This window comes from Rattus norvegicus, chromosome X, assembly GCF_021556685.1.
Source record: "Rattus norvegicus strain SHRSP/BbbUtx chromosome X, alternate assembly SHRSP_T2T, whole genome shotgun sequence".
Classification (NCBI taxonomy): domain Eukaryota; kingdom Metazoa; phylum Chordata; class Mammalia; order Rodentia; family Muridae; genus Rattus; species Rattus norvegicus.
The window spans coordinates 49847839-49860907 of NC_141554.1; the positions used below are offsets into that span (position 1 = coordinate 49847839).

The following is a 13069-nucleotide window of genomic DNA, read 5'->3' on the forward strand; positions in this document are numbered from 1 at the left end:
ATTTGGGCTAATAGCCACTTATCAATGAGTGCATACCATGTATGTCTTTCTGTGATTGGGTTAGCTCACTCAGGATGATATTTTCCAGTTCCAACCATTTGCCTACGAATTTCATAAACTCGTTGTTTTTGATAGCTGAGTAATATTCCATTGTGTAGATGTACCACATTTTCTGTATCCATTCCTCTGTTGAAGGGCATCTGGGTTCTTTCCATTTTCTGGCTATTATAAATAAGGCTGCGATGAACATAGTGGAGCACGTGTCTCTTTTATATGTTGAGGCATCTTTTGGGTATATGCCCAAGAGAGGTATAGCTGGATCCTCAGGCAGTTCAATGTCCAATTTTCTGAGGAACCTCCAGACTGATTTCCAGAATGGTTTTACCAGTCTGGAATCCCACCAACAATGCAGGAGTGTTCCTCTTTCTCCACATCCTCGCCAGCATCTGCTGTGACATGAGTTTTTTTTTTTTATTTTATTTTTTTTTATTATCTTGAGTATTTCTTATATACATTTCAAGTGTTATTCCCTTTCCCGGTTTCCGGACAGACATCACCCTCCCCCCTCCCCTTCCTTGTGGGTGTTCCCCTCCCAAACCTCCCCCCATTGCCACCCTCCCCGCATAGTCTAGTTCACTGGGGGTTCAGTCTTAGCAAGACCCAGGGCTTCCCCTTCCACTGGTGCTCTTACTAGGATATTCATTGCTACCTATGGGGACAGAGTCCAGGGTCAGTCCATGTATAGTCTTTAGGTAGTGGCTTAGTCCCTGGAAGCTCTGGTTGCTTGACATTGTTGTACTTTTGGGGTCTCGAGCACTTTCAAGCTCTTCCAGTTCTTTCTCTGATTCCTTCAACGGGGGTCCTATTCTCAGTTCAGTAGTTTGCTGCTGGCATTCGCCTCTGTATTTGCTGTATTCTGGCTGTGTCTCTCAGGAGCGATCTACATCCGGCTACTGTCGGTCTGCACTTCTTTGCTTCATCCATCTTGTCTAATTGGGTGGCTGTATATGTATGGGCCACATGTGGGGCAGGCTCTGAATGGGTGTTCCTTCAGTCTCTGTTTTAATCTTTGCCTCTCCCTTCCCTGCCAAGGGTATTCTTTTTCCTCATTTAAAGAAGGAGTGAAGCATTCACATTTTGATCATCCGTCTTGAGTTTCCTTTATTCTAGGGATCTAGGGTAATTCAAGCATTTGGGCTAATAGCCACTTATCAATGAGTGCATACCATGTATGTCTTTCTGTGATTGGGTTAGCTCACTCAGGATGATATTTTCCAGTTCCAACCATTTGCCTACGAATTTCATAAACTCGTTGTTTTTGATAGCTGAGTAATATTCCATTGTGTAGATGTATCACATTTTCTGTATCCATTCCTCTGTTGAAGGGCATCTGGGTTCTTTCCAGTTTCTGGCTATTATAAATAAGGCTGCGATGAACATAGTGGAGCACGTGTCTCTTTTATATGTTGAGGCATCTTTTGTGTATATGCCCAAGAGAGGTATGGCTGGATCCTCAGGCAGTTCAATGTCCAATTTTCTGAGCAACCTCCAGACTGATTTCCAGAATGGTTTTACCAGTCTGCAATCCCACCAACAATGGAGGAGTGTTCCTCTTTCTCCACATCCTCGCCAGCATCTGCTGTCACCTGAGTTTTTGATCTTAGCCATTCTCACTGGTGTGAGGTGAAATCTCAGGGTTGTTTTGATTTGCATTTCCCTTATGACTAAAGATGTTGAACATTTCTTTAGGTGTTTCTCAGCCATTCGGCATTCCTCAGCTGTGAATTCTTTGTTTAGCTCTGAACCCCATTTTTTAATAGGGTTATTTGTTTCCCTGCGGTCTAACTTCTTGAGTTCTTTGTATATTTTGGATATAAGGCCTCTATCTGTTATAGGATTGGTAAAGATCTTTTCCCAATCTGTTGGTTGTCGTTTTGTCCTAACCACAGTGTCCTTTGCCTTACAGAAGCTTTGCAGTTTTATGAGATCCCATTTGTCGATTCTTGATCTTAGAGCATAAGCCATTGGTGTTTTGTTCAGGAAATTTTTTCCAGTGCCCATGTGTTCCAGATGCTTCCCTAGTTTTTCTTCTATTAGTTTGAGTGTGTCTGGTTTGATGTGGAGGTCCTTGATCCACTTGGACTTAAGCTTTTTACAGGGTGATAAGCATGGATCGATCTGCATTCTTCTACATGTTGCCCTCCAGTTGAACCAACACCATTTGCTGAAAATGCTATCTTTTTTCCATTGGATGGTTTTGGCTCCCTTGTAAAAAATCAAGTGACCATAGGTGTGTGGGTTCATTTCTGGGTCTTCAATTCTATTCCATTGGTCTATCGTGACATGAGTTTTTGATCTTAGCCAATCGCACTGGTGTGAGGTGAAATCTCAGGGTTGTTTTGATTTGCATTTCCCTTATGACTAAAGATGTTGAACATTTCTTTAGGTGTTTCTCAGCTATTCGGCATTCCTCAACTGTGAATTCTTTGTTTAGCTCTGAACCCCATTTTTTAATAGGGTTATTTGTTTCCCTGCGGTCTAACTTCTTGAGTTCTTTGTATATTTTGGATATAAGGCCTCTATCTGTTGTAGGATTGGTAAAGATCTTTTCCCAATCTGTTGGTTGCCGTTTTGTCCTAACCACAGTGTCCTTTGCCTTACAGAAGCTTTGCAGTTTTATGAGATCCCATTTGTCGATTCTTGATCTTAGAGCATAAGCCATTGGTGTTTTGTTCAGGAAATTTTTTCCAGTGCCCATGTGTTCCAGATGTTTCCCTAGTTTTTCTTCTATTAGTTTGAGTGTGTCTGGTTTGATGTGGAGGTCCTTGATCCACTTGGACTTAAGCTTTGTACAGGGTGATAAGCATGGATCGATCTGCATTCTTCTACATGTTGCTCTCCAGTTGAACCAGCACCATTTGCTGAAAATGCTATCTTTTTTCCATTGGATGGTTTTGGCTCCTTTGTCAAAAATCAAGTGACCATAGGTGTGTGGGTTCATTTCTGGGTCTTCAATTCTATTCCATTGGTCTATCTGTCTGTCTCTGTACCAATACCATGCAGTTTTTATCACTATTGCTCTGTAATACTGCTTGAGTTCAGGGATAGTGATTCCCCCTGAAGTCCTTTTATTGTTGAGGATAGCTTTAGCTATCCTGGATTTTTTTGTTATTCCAGATGAATTTGCAAATTGTTCTGTCTAACTCTTTGAAGAATTGGATTGGTATTTTGATGGGGAGTGCATTGAATCTGTAGATTGCTTTTGGTAAAATGGCCATTTTTACTATATTTATCCTGCCAATCCATGAGCATGGGAGATCTTTCCATCTTCTGAGGTCTTCTTCAATTTCTTTCCTCAGTGTCTTGAAGTTCTTATTGTAGAGATCTTTTACTTGCTTGGTTAAAGTCACACCGAGGTACTTTATATTATTTGGGTCTATTATGAAGGGTGTCGTTTCCCTAATTTCTTTCTCGGCTTGTTTCTCTTTTGTATAGAGGAAGGCAACTGATTTATTTGAGTTAATTTTATATCCAGCCACTTTGCTGAAGTTGTTTATCAGCTTTAGTAGTTCTCTGGTGGAACTTTTGGGATCACTGAAATATACTATCATGTCATCTGCAAATAGTGATATTTTGACCTCTTCTTTTCCGATCTGTATCCCTTTGATCTCCTTTTGTTGTCTGATTGCTCTGGCTAGAACTTCAAGAACTATATTGAATAAGTAGGGAGAGAGTGGGCAGCCTTGTCTAGTCCCTGATTTTAGTGGGATTGTTTCAAGTTTCTCTCCATTTAGTTTAATGTTAGCAACTGGTTTGCTGTATATGGCGTTTACTATGTTTAGGTATGGGCCTTGAATTCCTATTCTTTCCAGGACTTTTATCATGAAGGGGTGTTGAATTTTGTCAAATGCTTTCTCAGCATCTAATGAAATGATCATGTGGTTCTGTTCTTTCAGTTTGTTTATATAATGGAGCACGTTGATGGTTTTCCGTATATTAAACCATCCCTGCATGCCTGGGATGAAGCCTACTTGATCATGGTGGATGATTGTTTTGATGTGCTCTTGGATTCGGTTTGCCAGAATTTTGTTGATTATTTTTGCGTCGATATTCATAAGGGAAATTGGTCTGAAGTTCTCTTTCTTTGTTGGGTCTTTGTGTGGTTTAGGTATAAGAGTAATTGTGGCTTCGTAGAAGGAATTCGGTAGGGCTCCATCTGTTTAAATTTTGTGGAATAGTTTGGATAATATTGGTATGAGGTCTTCTATGAAGGTTTGATTGAATTCTGCACTAAACCCTTCTGGACCTGGGCTCTTTTTGGTTGGGAGACCTTTAATGACTGCTTCTATTTCCTTAGGAGTTATGGGGTTGTTTAACTGGTTTATCTGTTCCTGATTTAACTTCGATACCTGGTATCTGTCTAGGAAATTGTCCATTTCTTGAAGATTTTCAAATTTTGTTGAATATAGGTTTTTATAGTAAGATCTGATGATTTTTTGAATTTCCTCTGAATCTGTAGTTATGTCTCCCTTTTCATTTCTGATTTTGTTAATTTGGACGCACTCTCTGTGTCCTCTCGTTAGTCTGGCTAAGGGTTTATCTATCTTGTTGATGTTCTCAAAGAACCAACTTTTGGTTCTGTTGATTCTTTCTATGGTCCTTTTTGTTTCTACTTGGTTGATTTCAGCTCTGAGTTTGATTATTTCCTGCCTTCTACTCCTCCTGGGTGTATTTGCTTCTTTTTGTTCTAGAGCTTTTAGGTGTGCTGTCAAGCTGCTGACATATGCTCTTTCCTGTTTCTTTCTGCAGGCACTCAGCGCTATGAGTTTTCCTCTTAGCACAGCTTTCATTGTGTCCCATAAGTTTGAGTATGTTGTATCTTCATTTTCATTAAATTCTAAAAAGTTTTTAATTTCTTTCTTTATTTCTTCCTTGACCAGGTTATCATTGAGTAGAGCATTGTTCAATTTCCACATATATGTGGGCATTCTTCCCTTACTGTTATTGAAGACCAGTTTTAGGCTGTGGTGGTCCGATAGCACGCATGGGATTATTTCTATCTTTCTGTACCTGTTGAGGCCCGTTTTTTGACCAATTATATGGTCAATTTTGGAGAAAGTACCATGAGGAGCTGAGAAGAAGGTATATCCTTTTGCTTTAGGATAGAATGTTCTATAAATATCCGTTAAGTCCATTTGGCTCATGACTTCTCTTAGTCTGTCGACATCACTGTTTAATTTCTGTTTCCATGATCTGTCCATTGATGAGAGTGGGGTGTTGAAATCTCCCACTATTATTGTGTGAGGTGCAATGTGTGTTTTGAGCTTTAGTAAGGTTTCTTTTACGTATGTAGGTGCCCTTGTATTTGGGGCATAGATATTTAGGATTGAGAGTTCATCTTGGTGGATTTTTCCTTTGATGAATATGAAGTGTCCTTCCTTATCTTTTTTGATGACTTTTAGTTGGAAATTGATTCTATTTGATATTAGAATGGCTACTCCAGCTTGCTTCTTCTGACCATTTGCTTGGAAAGTTGTTTTCCAGCCTTTCACTCTGAGGTAGTGTCTGTCTTTGTCTCTGAGGTGTGTTTCCTGTAGGCAGCAGAATGCAGGGTCCTCGTTGCGTATCCAGTTTGTTAATCTATGTCTTTTTATTGGGGAGTTGAGGCCATTGATATTGAGAGATATTAAGGAATAGTGATTATTGTTTCCCTTTATATTCATATTTGGATATGAGGTTATGTTTGTGTGCTTTCATTCTCTTTGTTTTGTTGCCAAGACGATTAGTTTCTTGCTTCTTCTAGGGTATAGCTTGCCTCCTTATGTTGGGCTTTACCATTTATTATCCTTTGTAGTGCTGGATTTGTAGAAAGATATTGTGTAAATTTGGTTTTGTCATGGAATATCTTGGTTTCTCCATCAGTGTTAATTGAGAGTTTTGCTGGATACAGTAACCTGGGCTGGCATTTGTGTTCTCTTAGGGTCTGTATGACATCTGTCCAGGATCTTCTGGCCTTCATAGTTTCTGGCGAGAAGTCTGGTGTGATTCTGATAGGTCTCTCTTTATATGTTACTTGACCTTTTTCCCTTACTGCTTTTAATATTCTTTCTTTATTTTGTGCGTTTGGTGTTTTGACAATTATGTGACGGGAGGTGTTTCTTTTCTGGTCCAATCTATTTGGAGTTCTGTAGGCTTCTTGTATGTCTATGGGTATCTCTTTTTTTAGGTTAGGGAAGTTTTCTTTCATGATTTTGTTGAAGATATTTACTGGTCCTTTGAGCTGGGAGTCTTCACTCTCTTCTATACCTATTATCCTTAGGTTTGATCTTCTCATTGAGTCCTGGATTTCCTGTATGTTTTGGACCAGTAGCTTTTTCCGCTTTACATTATCTTTGACAGTTGAGTCAATGTTTTCTATGGAATCTTCTGCTCCTGAGATTCTCTCTTCCATCTCTTGTATTCTGTTGGTGAAGCTTGTATCTACAGCTCCTTGTCTCTTCTTTTGGTTTTCTATATCCAGGGTTGTTTCCATGTGTTCTTTCTTGATTGCTTCTATTTCCATTTTTAATTCCTTCAACTGTTTGATTGTGTTTTCCTGGAATTCTTTCACGGATTTTTGCGATTCCTCTCTGTAGGCTTCTACTTGTTTATTAATGTTTTCCTTTGTTTCCCTAAGGGAGTTCTTCACGTCTTTCTTGAAGTCCTCCAGCATCATGATCAAATATGATTTTGAAACTACATCTTGCTTTTCTGGTGTCTTTGGATATTCCATGTTTGTTTTGGTGGGAGAATTGGGCTCCGATGGTGCCATGTATTCTTGGTTTCTGTTGCTTGGGTTCCTGTGCTTGCCTCTCGCCATCAGATTATCTCTAGTGTTACTTTGTTCTGCTATTTCTGACAGTGGCTAGACTGTCCTATAAGCCTGTGTGTCAGGAGTGCTGTAGACCTGTTTTCCTTTCTTTCAGTCAGTTATGGGGACAGAGTGTTCTGCTTTCGGGCATGTAGTTTTTCCTCTCTACAGGTCTTCAGCTGTTCCTGTGGGCCTGTGTCTTGAGTTCAGCAGGCAGCTTTCTTGCAGCAGAAAAGTTGGTCTTACCTATGGTCCCGAGGATCAAGTTCGCTCGCAGGGTGCTGCCCAAGGGCTCTCTGTAGCGGCAGCAACCAGGAAGATATGCGCCGCCCCTTCCGTGAGCTTCAGTGCACCAGGGTTCCAGATGGCCTTTGGTGTTTTCCTCTGGCGTCCGAGATGTGTGTCAAGAGAGCAGTCTCTTCTGGTTTCCCAGACTTGTCTGCCTCTCTGAAGGTTTAGCTCTCCCTCCTACGGGATTTGGGTGCAGAGAACTGTTTATCCGGTCTGTTTCCTTCAGGTTCAGGCGTTGTCTCAGGCAGGGGTCCTGCCGCTCCTTGTTTACTTCTTTTTAAAGTGGTTGGATGGGTTCAGTATCGAATCCACCTGGTCTTAAATGTGCCCCTGGAGGAAAATATTTTATTACTGACTCAATAAGTAGTTAACTAAAAAAAAAGAGTTAACATTGTTCCATGTCAGTTTCTTGTACCTTCTTGTCTTAGGGTTTCTACTGCTGGGATGAAACACCAGGACCAAATGCAACTTGATGAAGGAAGAAAGGTTTTATTTAGCTTACACTTCTGCTTCAAGCCCATCACTTAAGGATGCAGTATCCAAAGCATCCATGAGAGGGTGATAGAGACTTGTAAAGTACCCAAAGCAACAGGAAGTTGCTAGCTTCCTATGCAGTATCGAAAGTATCCAAAAGCAGATAAAAATTCCTATACAGCACCTAAAACATCCAGAAGAAAGCTTTGGTGAAGCACTTGTAGCATCCAAAAAATTGGATATTAACTTCCAGTGCAGATTCAAAGCAGCCAGAGAATGTGATGCCTTCCCATGCAATGCCCACAGTGACTAGAAAAGGGCAGTAGAGCTCCTTGCAGTATACAATGTGCTCAGAGAAGGGAGCTAACCACCCTGTGTAGTATTCAAAGCATCTAAACAAGGGCAATACCTTTACAGAGGAGGGTGATACAGCTCTATGCAATACCCAAGGTACCCATAAGAGGGCAACACCATAGTGGACAGAGAAGGTAGATAGAGTACCATGAACTACCCAAACCATCTAGGAAAGGGCAATAGCTTCACATGCATGATCCAAAACATCTTGAAGAAGGAGATAGAGGCCCATGTAGTGCTCTATGTATCCCAAAGCAGGTAACAATTTTCCATGCAATACCCAATGTATTCAGAGGAAGGAAATAGAACCAGGTGCTATAACCAAAGCATCCAGAGGGGGTCTATACCTTGTTATACAGTACCCACAGTAAACGAAGAGGTCATAAGAGTCCTGGGAATTTAAGTTAATAAAACATTTCTTTCAGAAGCATAACAAATGACAGGTGGCAAGTAAATCTGTTCTGCTGAACCCTATCTGGACTGACTCTAGTTAACTTTGCAACTTAGCACTCAAGGAGGTGGGTCTCATGTCCAGAAAAATATGAAATCACTCTCTGAACCCACTCACAAAGTTAATGAGTGGAAGAGGGTGTCCCTGTGTACATGGCAGTAGGAGGGTTCACCAGTGGAATACTCTTCTCTGACCTAGTGAGCCTTTTCCCAGCACTTGTTGGGAGGCTCAACTAAACATCTATCATTACCTGAGTGGAGCAGAACCACCGTGGACTTATGACACCACAGACAGTTCTCTAAAAACTTTGCAATAAAGAAATTTACCACCCAAACTACTCAAACAGTGTAGTATGACAAGATGCTCTTGGGGCTTCCCAGCAGACTCACTTGTGAGGAACTCTGGGAACATCGATTTTTGTTCACAGTGAATCTCTGAAACTCGTTTTGAACAGATGCACAGTCCACACTTGTTCATTCCATGTGCTGCTCCATCTCTACATGGGCGGTTTGGCCCAGGGGTCCCTCAGAAAACTCAAGGAGCATTGTGGCTCCCCAGAAAGCATCTCATGAGGGCTGGTCATCAGCCCTTTGTACCTGAAAGAAAACAAAGAACAGCACAGCATTACAAACAGAGTCATGTTCAGCCAGGTTTCAGGATACCTGCCTTCCCACCAGAGTACCTCCTGGCAACATAAAACCTATTCTGAACTTAGGAGAGGATCTACCACGGCCCTCTACCCTAAATTCCAGCGCAGTTTTGGATCTAGTAACATCCACCCAGAAGTCATTTCTGCTCCTTATTGGCCACCCAGCAGTACTAGTAGCTCTGAGAAGAAAACCATGCAAACCCCAGAATATCTCACCTTGCTGAAGGGCAAGGGTTGGCTCAGCTTCATCGTGGACAGAGGTGCTGGCATGGCAGGTAATGCTGGCATCACTTCCAGAGAACTGAAAGAGAAGAGCTCTATCTTATACAACTGTGCTTCTCACATCAGAAAAGGTTTTGTCTCATGGCAACACTGGGTCACATGATCCCCACAGTCCTACATCTATACATCTAAGACATTCTGAGTAATTGACGAAATCGTGACCATTGTTCAGACGAGGCAATCTGCGCAGAGGGAAACATGTTAATGTGATCAGCCTCATCTAGCAAGTCATAGGGAGCAACTGAGGAGGTCATCACTGAGGCTAACCGAGTCCTAGCAGGACAAATCTTACAGTGGACACACTAAGCACTGGCCACTAGAGCAAATAAAAAAGAAACAAATGGATAAAAAAAGAAAAAAACAAGGTTGGGGCATGGAGCCCAGGTTGACAATTACAGCACTCAACAGGCTATAGCAGGAGGATAGGGGCATTTAGAGGCTAAGGAGATCTACACAAAGAGACCTTATGCCACCTTTCTAAAACAAACTTTAGTGCACAGTATATGATTCTATTTACATGGATTCCTACTGAACTGTCGTGGGTTCATATTCTCAGATTTGAGACGTTCCTTCCAGGAAGAAGCAGCGAGGCATATGAGACTAGGGAAATAAACTAACTTAATGTCTGGGAAAGCCGAAACTTTAAGATCTGTAAAAGTCCCTCCCCAGAGTTAATTGAAGCAGCAAGCATCGGCTGAGGGCAGGGACTCTGACCAGCCGAGCTGCCCGGAGAAGACTCCCTCTGATGAGCTAAATTGCCTAGCAAGGATGCTGCACTTGACAAGCAGCTTGCAAGAGTGCTCCAGGGGTCTCAGCTCTCATGAGTCATCACCTACACTGGTTGCGGTTTGGTGATGCCCAACTACCCTTGGTCATGCCTGCTCTGTAAGCAACTCCTTACCCCAGTAAACACAGCCATTCACCAGGATGGACTTTTTATCATTATTTTGTCACCTGTTCCCTGCATGGCATGAGTAGCCATCTGTTCCCTATCTGGGGTGAGCAGACATTTATTCTTATCTCCCCTAGGAACAGTGTCACACTCAGTGATGCAGCTAATCATTACAACTGAAGGGCATCCCATAGAGCAGTAGTATCAGAGACATGCTGGATGAGGAAGCTTCTATCATGACCTGGAATCATGGACTTGGTTGACGCTAGTGTAGACATGAGAAGTGTCCACCGAAATGGGATGAGCAGTAGCAATTCCCTCTCCACCAGAAGGCCCAGACAACAGTTACAGCTTTCTGGAGCCAGTGGCCAACATGGAGATCTTTGCCAACTTTTCTATACCAGAAGACCTCAGACCACTCCATATCCTGACCCTATCTGCAGTCTTGTGAAAACCTTGGGCATCTTCTCTCAATCACAGAGGACTGGACCACCCTGGACACTATCCATCTTCCCATCTGCAATCCTTTGTGACTTTGGATATTATCTTTCTACCACAGGACCACTGGACTCATGCCTCAGAAAGCCAGATCCTCTTTTTTCTTTTCTTTTATTTTTCTTGGATTTTTTTTGTATCTACATTTCAAATGTAATATCCTCTTTCCCCGATCTCCCATCCCCCTCCCCCTGATTCTATGAGGGTGCTCTCCCTCCCACCCATCCATTCCCACCTCAACACCCTGGCATTCCCCTACATTTGGGAAATGAGCCTTCACAGGACCAAGGAATTTTCCTCCTATTGATACTGGACAATGCCATCCTCTGCTACATATGTGACTGGGGTCATGGGTCCCTCCATGTGTACTCATTGGTTTGTGGTTTAGTCCCTGGGAGCTCTGATGGGATCTGTTTGGTTGATACTGTTGTTATTCCTATGTGGTTGCAAACCCCTTCAGATCCTTCAGTCCTTTCTCACACTCTTCCATTGGAGTCCCCATGCTCAATCCTCATCTGTATCAATAAGCATCCTCATCTGAATCAGTAAGGTTCTGTACCAGGAGCCTCTCAGGAGACATCCATATCTGGCTCCTGTCAGCATGAAATTCTTAGGCAAATGGACAGAACTAGAAAATGTCATCCTGAGTGAGGTAACCCGGACACCAAGTGAATATTAGCCCCAAAGCTTGGAATCTCTAAGAAAATAAATTCACAGATCATACAAAGCTCAAGAAAAAGGAAGATCAAAATGTGGATGCTTCAGTCCTTCTTAGAAGGGAGAACAAAATACTCACGGGAGGAAATACAGGGACAAAGAATAGAGAAGGGACTGAAGAAAAGGTCATCGAAAGCCTGCCCCACCTGGGGATCCAGCCCATATACACAGAACCACCAAACCCAGTAACTATTGCTGATGCCAAGAAGTGTTTGCTGACAGGTCTTCTGTCTTAACAGTCCATACCTTGGTATCTCTTAGGACTTTCAATACTTTTCAGACAACAATTTGCAATATCAAGAGGTAAAACCTCCATGCCTCTCAGAAACCAGCAGGCTTTGTTTGTGAAATAAACATGAGGAACAGGGTAATAAAACCAAGGGGTCTATGCCAGCAATGAGCCTGTACACTATCCAAAGTGTGGGATGCCCACCCATGTTGCCTGTGTTTGGGGTCTTCTTTTTTTTGAGAAAAAGTGTTAAGTTTTTCAGAAAGACATAAGGAAAGATACGATCTCAAACTCTGAAAAAGTGAGTCTACAAAGGAAACCCAATCATATCTTGTGACCCACAGAAAGCCCAGGGCCCTTCAGGATTACCTATGTTGATGATGAATTTTAGAGACTGCAGTGGAAGCTGCTTGCCCACTTCTGGGTCCTGGACCCTCCTCTGGGTGCAAGCTCTGAGGATGGCTTATCCACTGCTCAGTAAATCCTACAGATAACAAAATTCCACAAACCACAGGTGAAAGGAAGGCATGCACACACATTGGGCACAGCCACTTGTCTGCAGGACACAAAGTTGACTGTACAAAAAGGAGTTTACCATCCCTAGGACTCAGCTTCCCTCCCAAGGAAAGAATGGACAGAGCCACCACCTCTAAGACCTATCATAGACTTCCAGGAACTGAGGGAAAGTCCATATCTCTTGACTCTGATCTAGCCTTTGCCACTGTGGGCTTCCCACTGTCCAAAGGCAGAGTCTCAATTTCTCCAGTTAGCAAAGTCATGCAAGTTGTACTTCAGGCATTGGCCACACTGCCGCTTCGGTGCTTCCACTTTTTACCCACTACTTCACTGAGATGTTCTTGAGGGAAAAGCCATTGCTGCCACACTCTGCCTTTGGCTTTCTCACTACATTAGCCAGGGAGTGTCTTGAAAGGTCTTTGACTCTTCCACCACCACCCCCTTTTATTGAAAATACAATGTATCTCGATTGCAGTTTCTCTTCCCACTACTCATCCCAGTTCCTCTCCACCACCCTCCCCCATCCAGATCCACTGCGTATCTGTCTCTCATTTAAAAAGAACAGGCTTCTAGGAGATACCAACAAAATACAACAAACAAAACTATAATAAGGTAAAATAAAAACAATCACGTTGAAGTTGGACAAGGCAAACCAACAGAAGGAAAGGAGTCCCGAGAGAAGGCAAAACAATCAGAGGCCCATTCCTTCACACACTCATGAGTCCCACAAAAGCACTAAGTTGAAAGCAATAATATTTATGCGGAGGATGTGGTACAGACCCCTGTAGGCCCTATGCTTGTTGATTTAGACTCTGTGAGTTCATATGAGCTTGGATCAGTTGATTTATAGGGCTTTGTACTCCTGGTGT

At 42.4% G+C, this 13069-nt stretch overlaps 1 protein-coding gene across 1 annotated transcript in view; it reads right to left on the minus strand.

Moving 5' to 3' along the window:
* Positions 1–8841: 8841 nt before the first annotated feature.
* Positions 8842–13069, minus strand: part of Anhx (anomalous homeobox) — a 59792-nt gene continuing 55564 nt past the window's right edge. The window contains 2 exon segments of the mRNA XM_087601103.1: positions 8842–9016; positions 9286–9404. Of these exon segments, the coding sequence (XP_087457229.1) occupies positions 8894–9016; positions 9286–9404 (242 nt within the window). The 3' untranslated portion in view covers positions 8842–8893.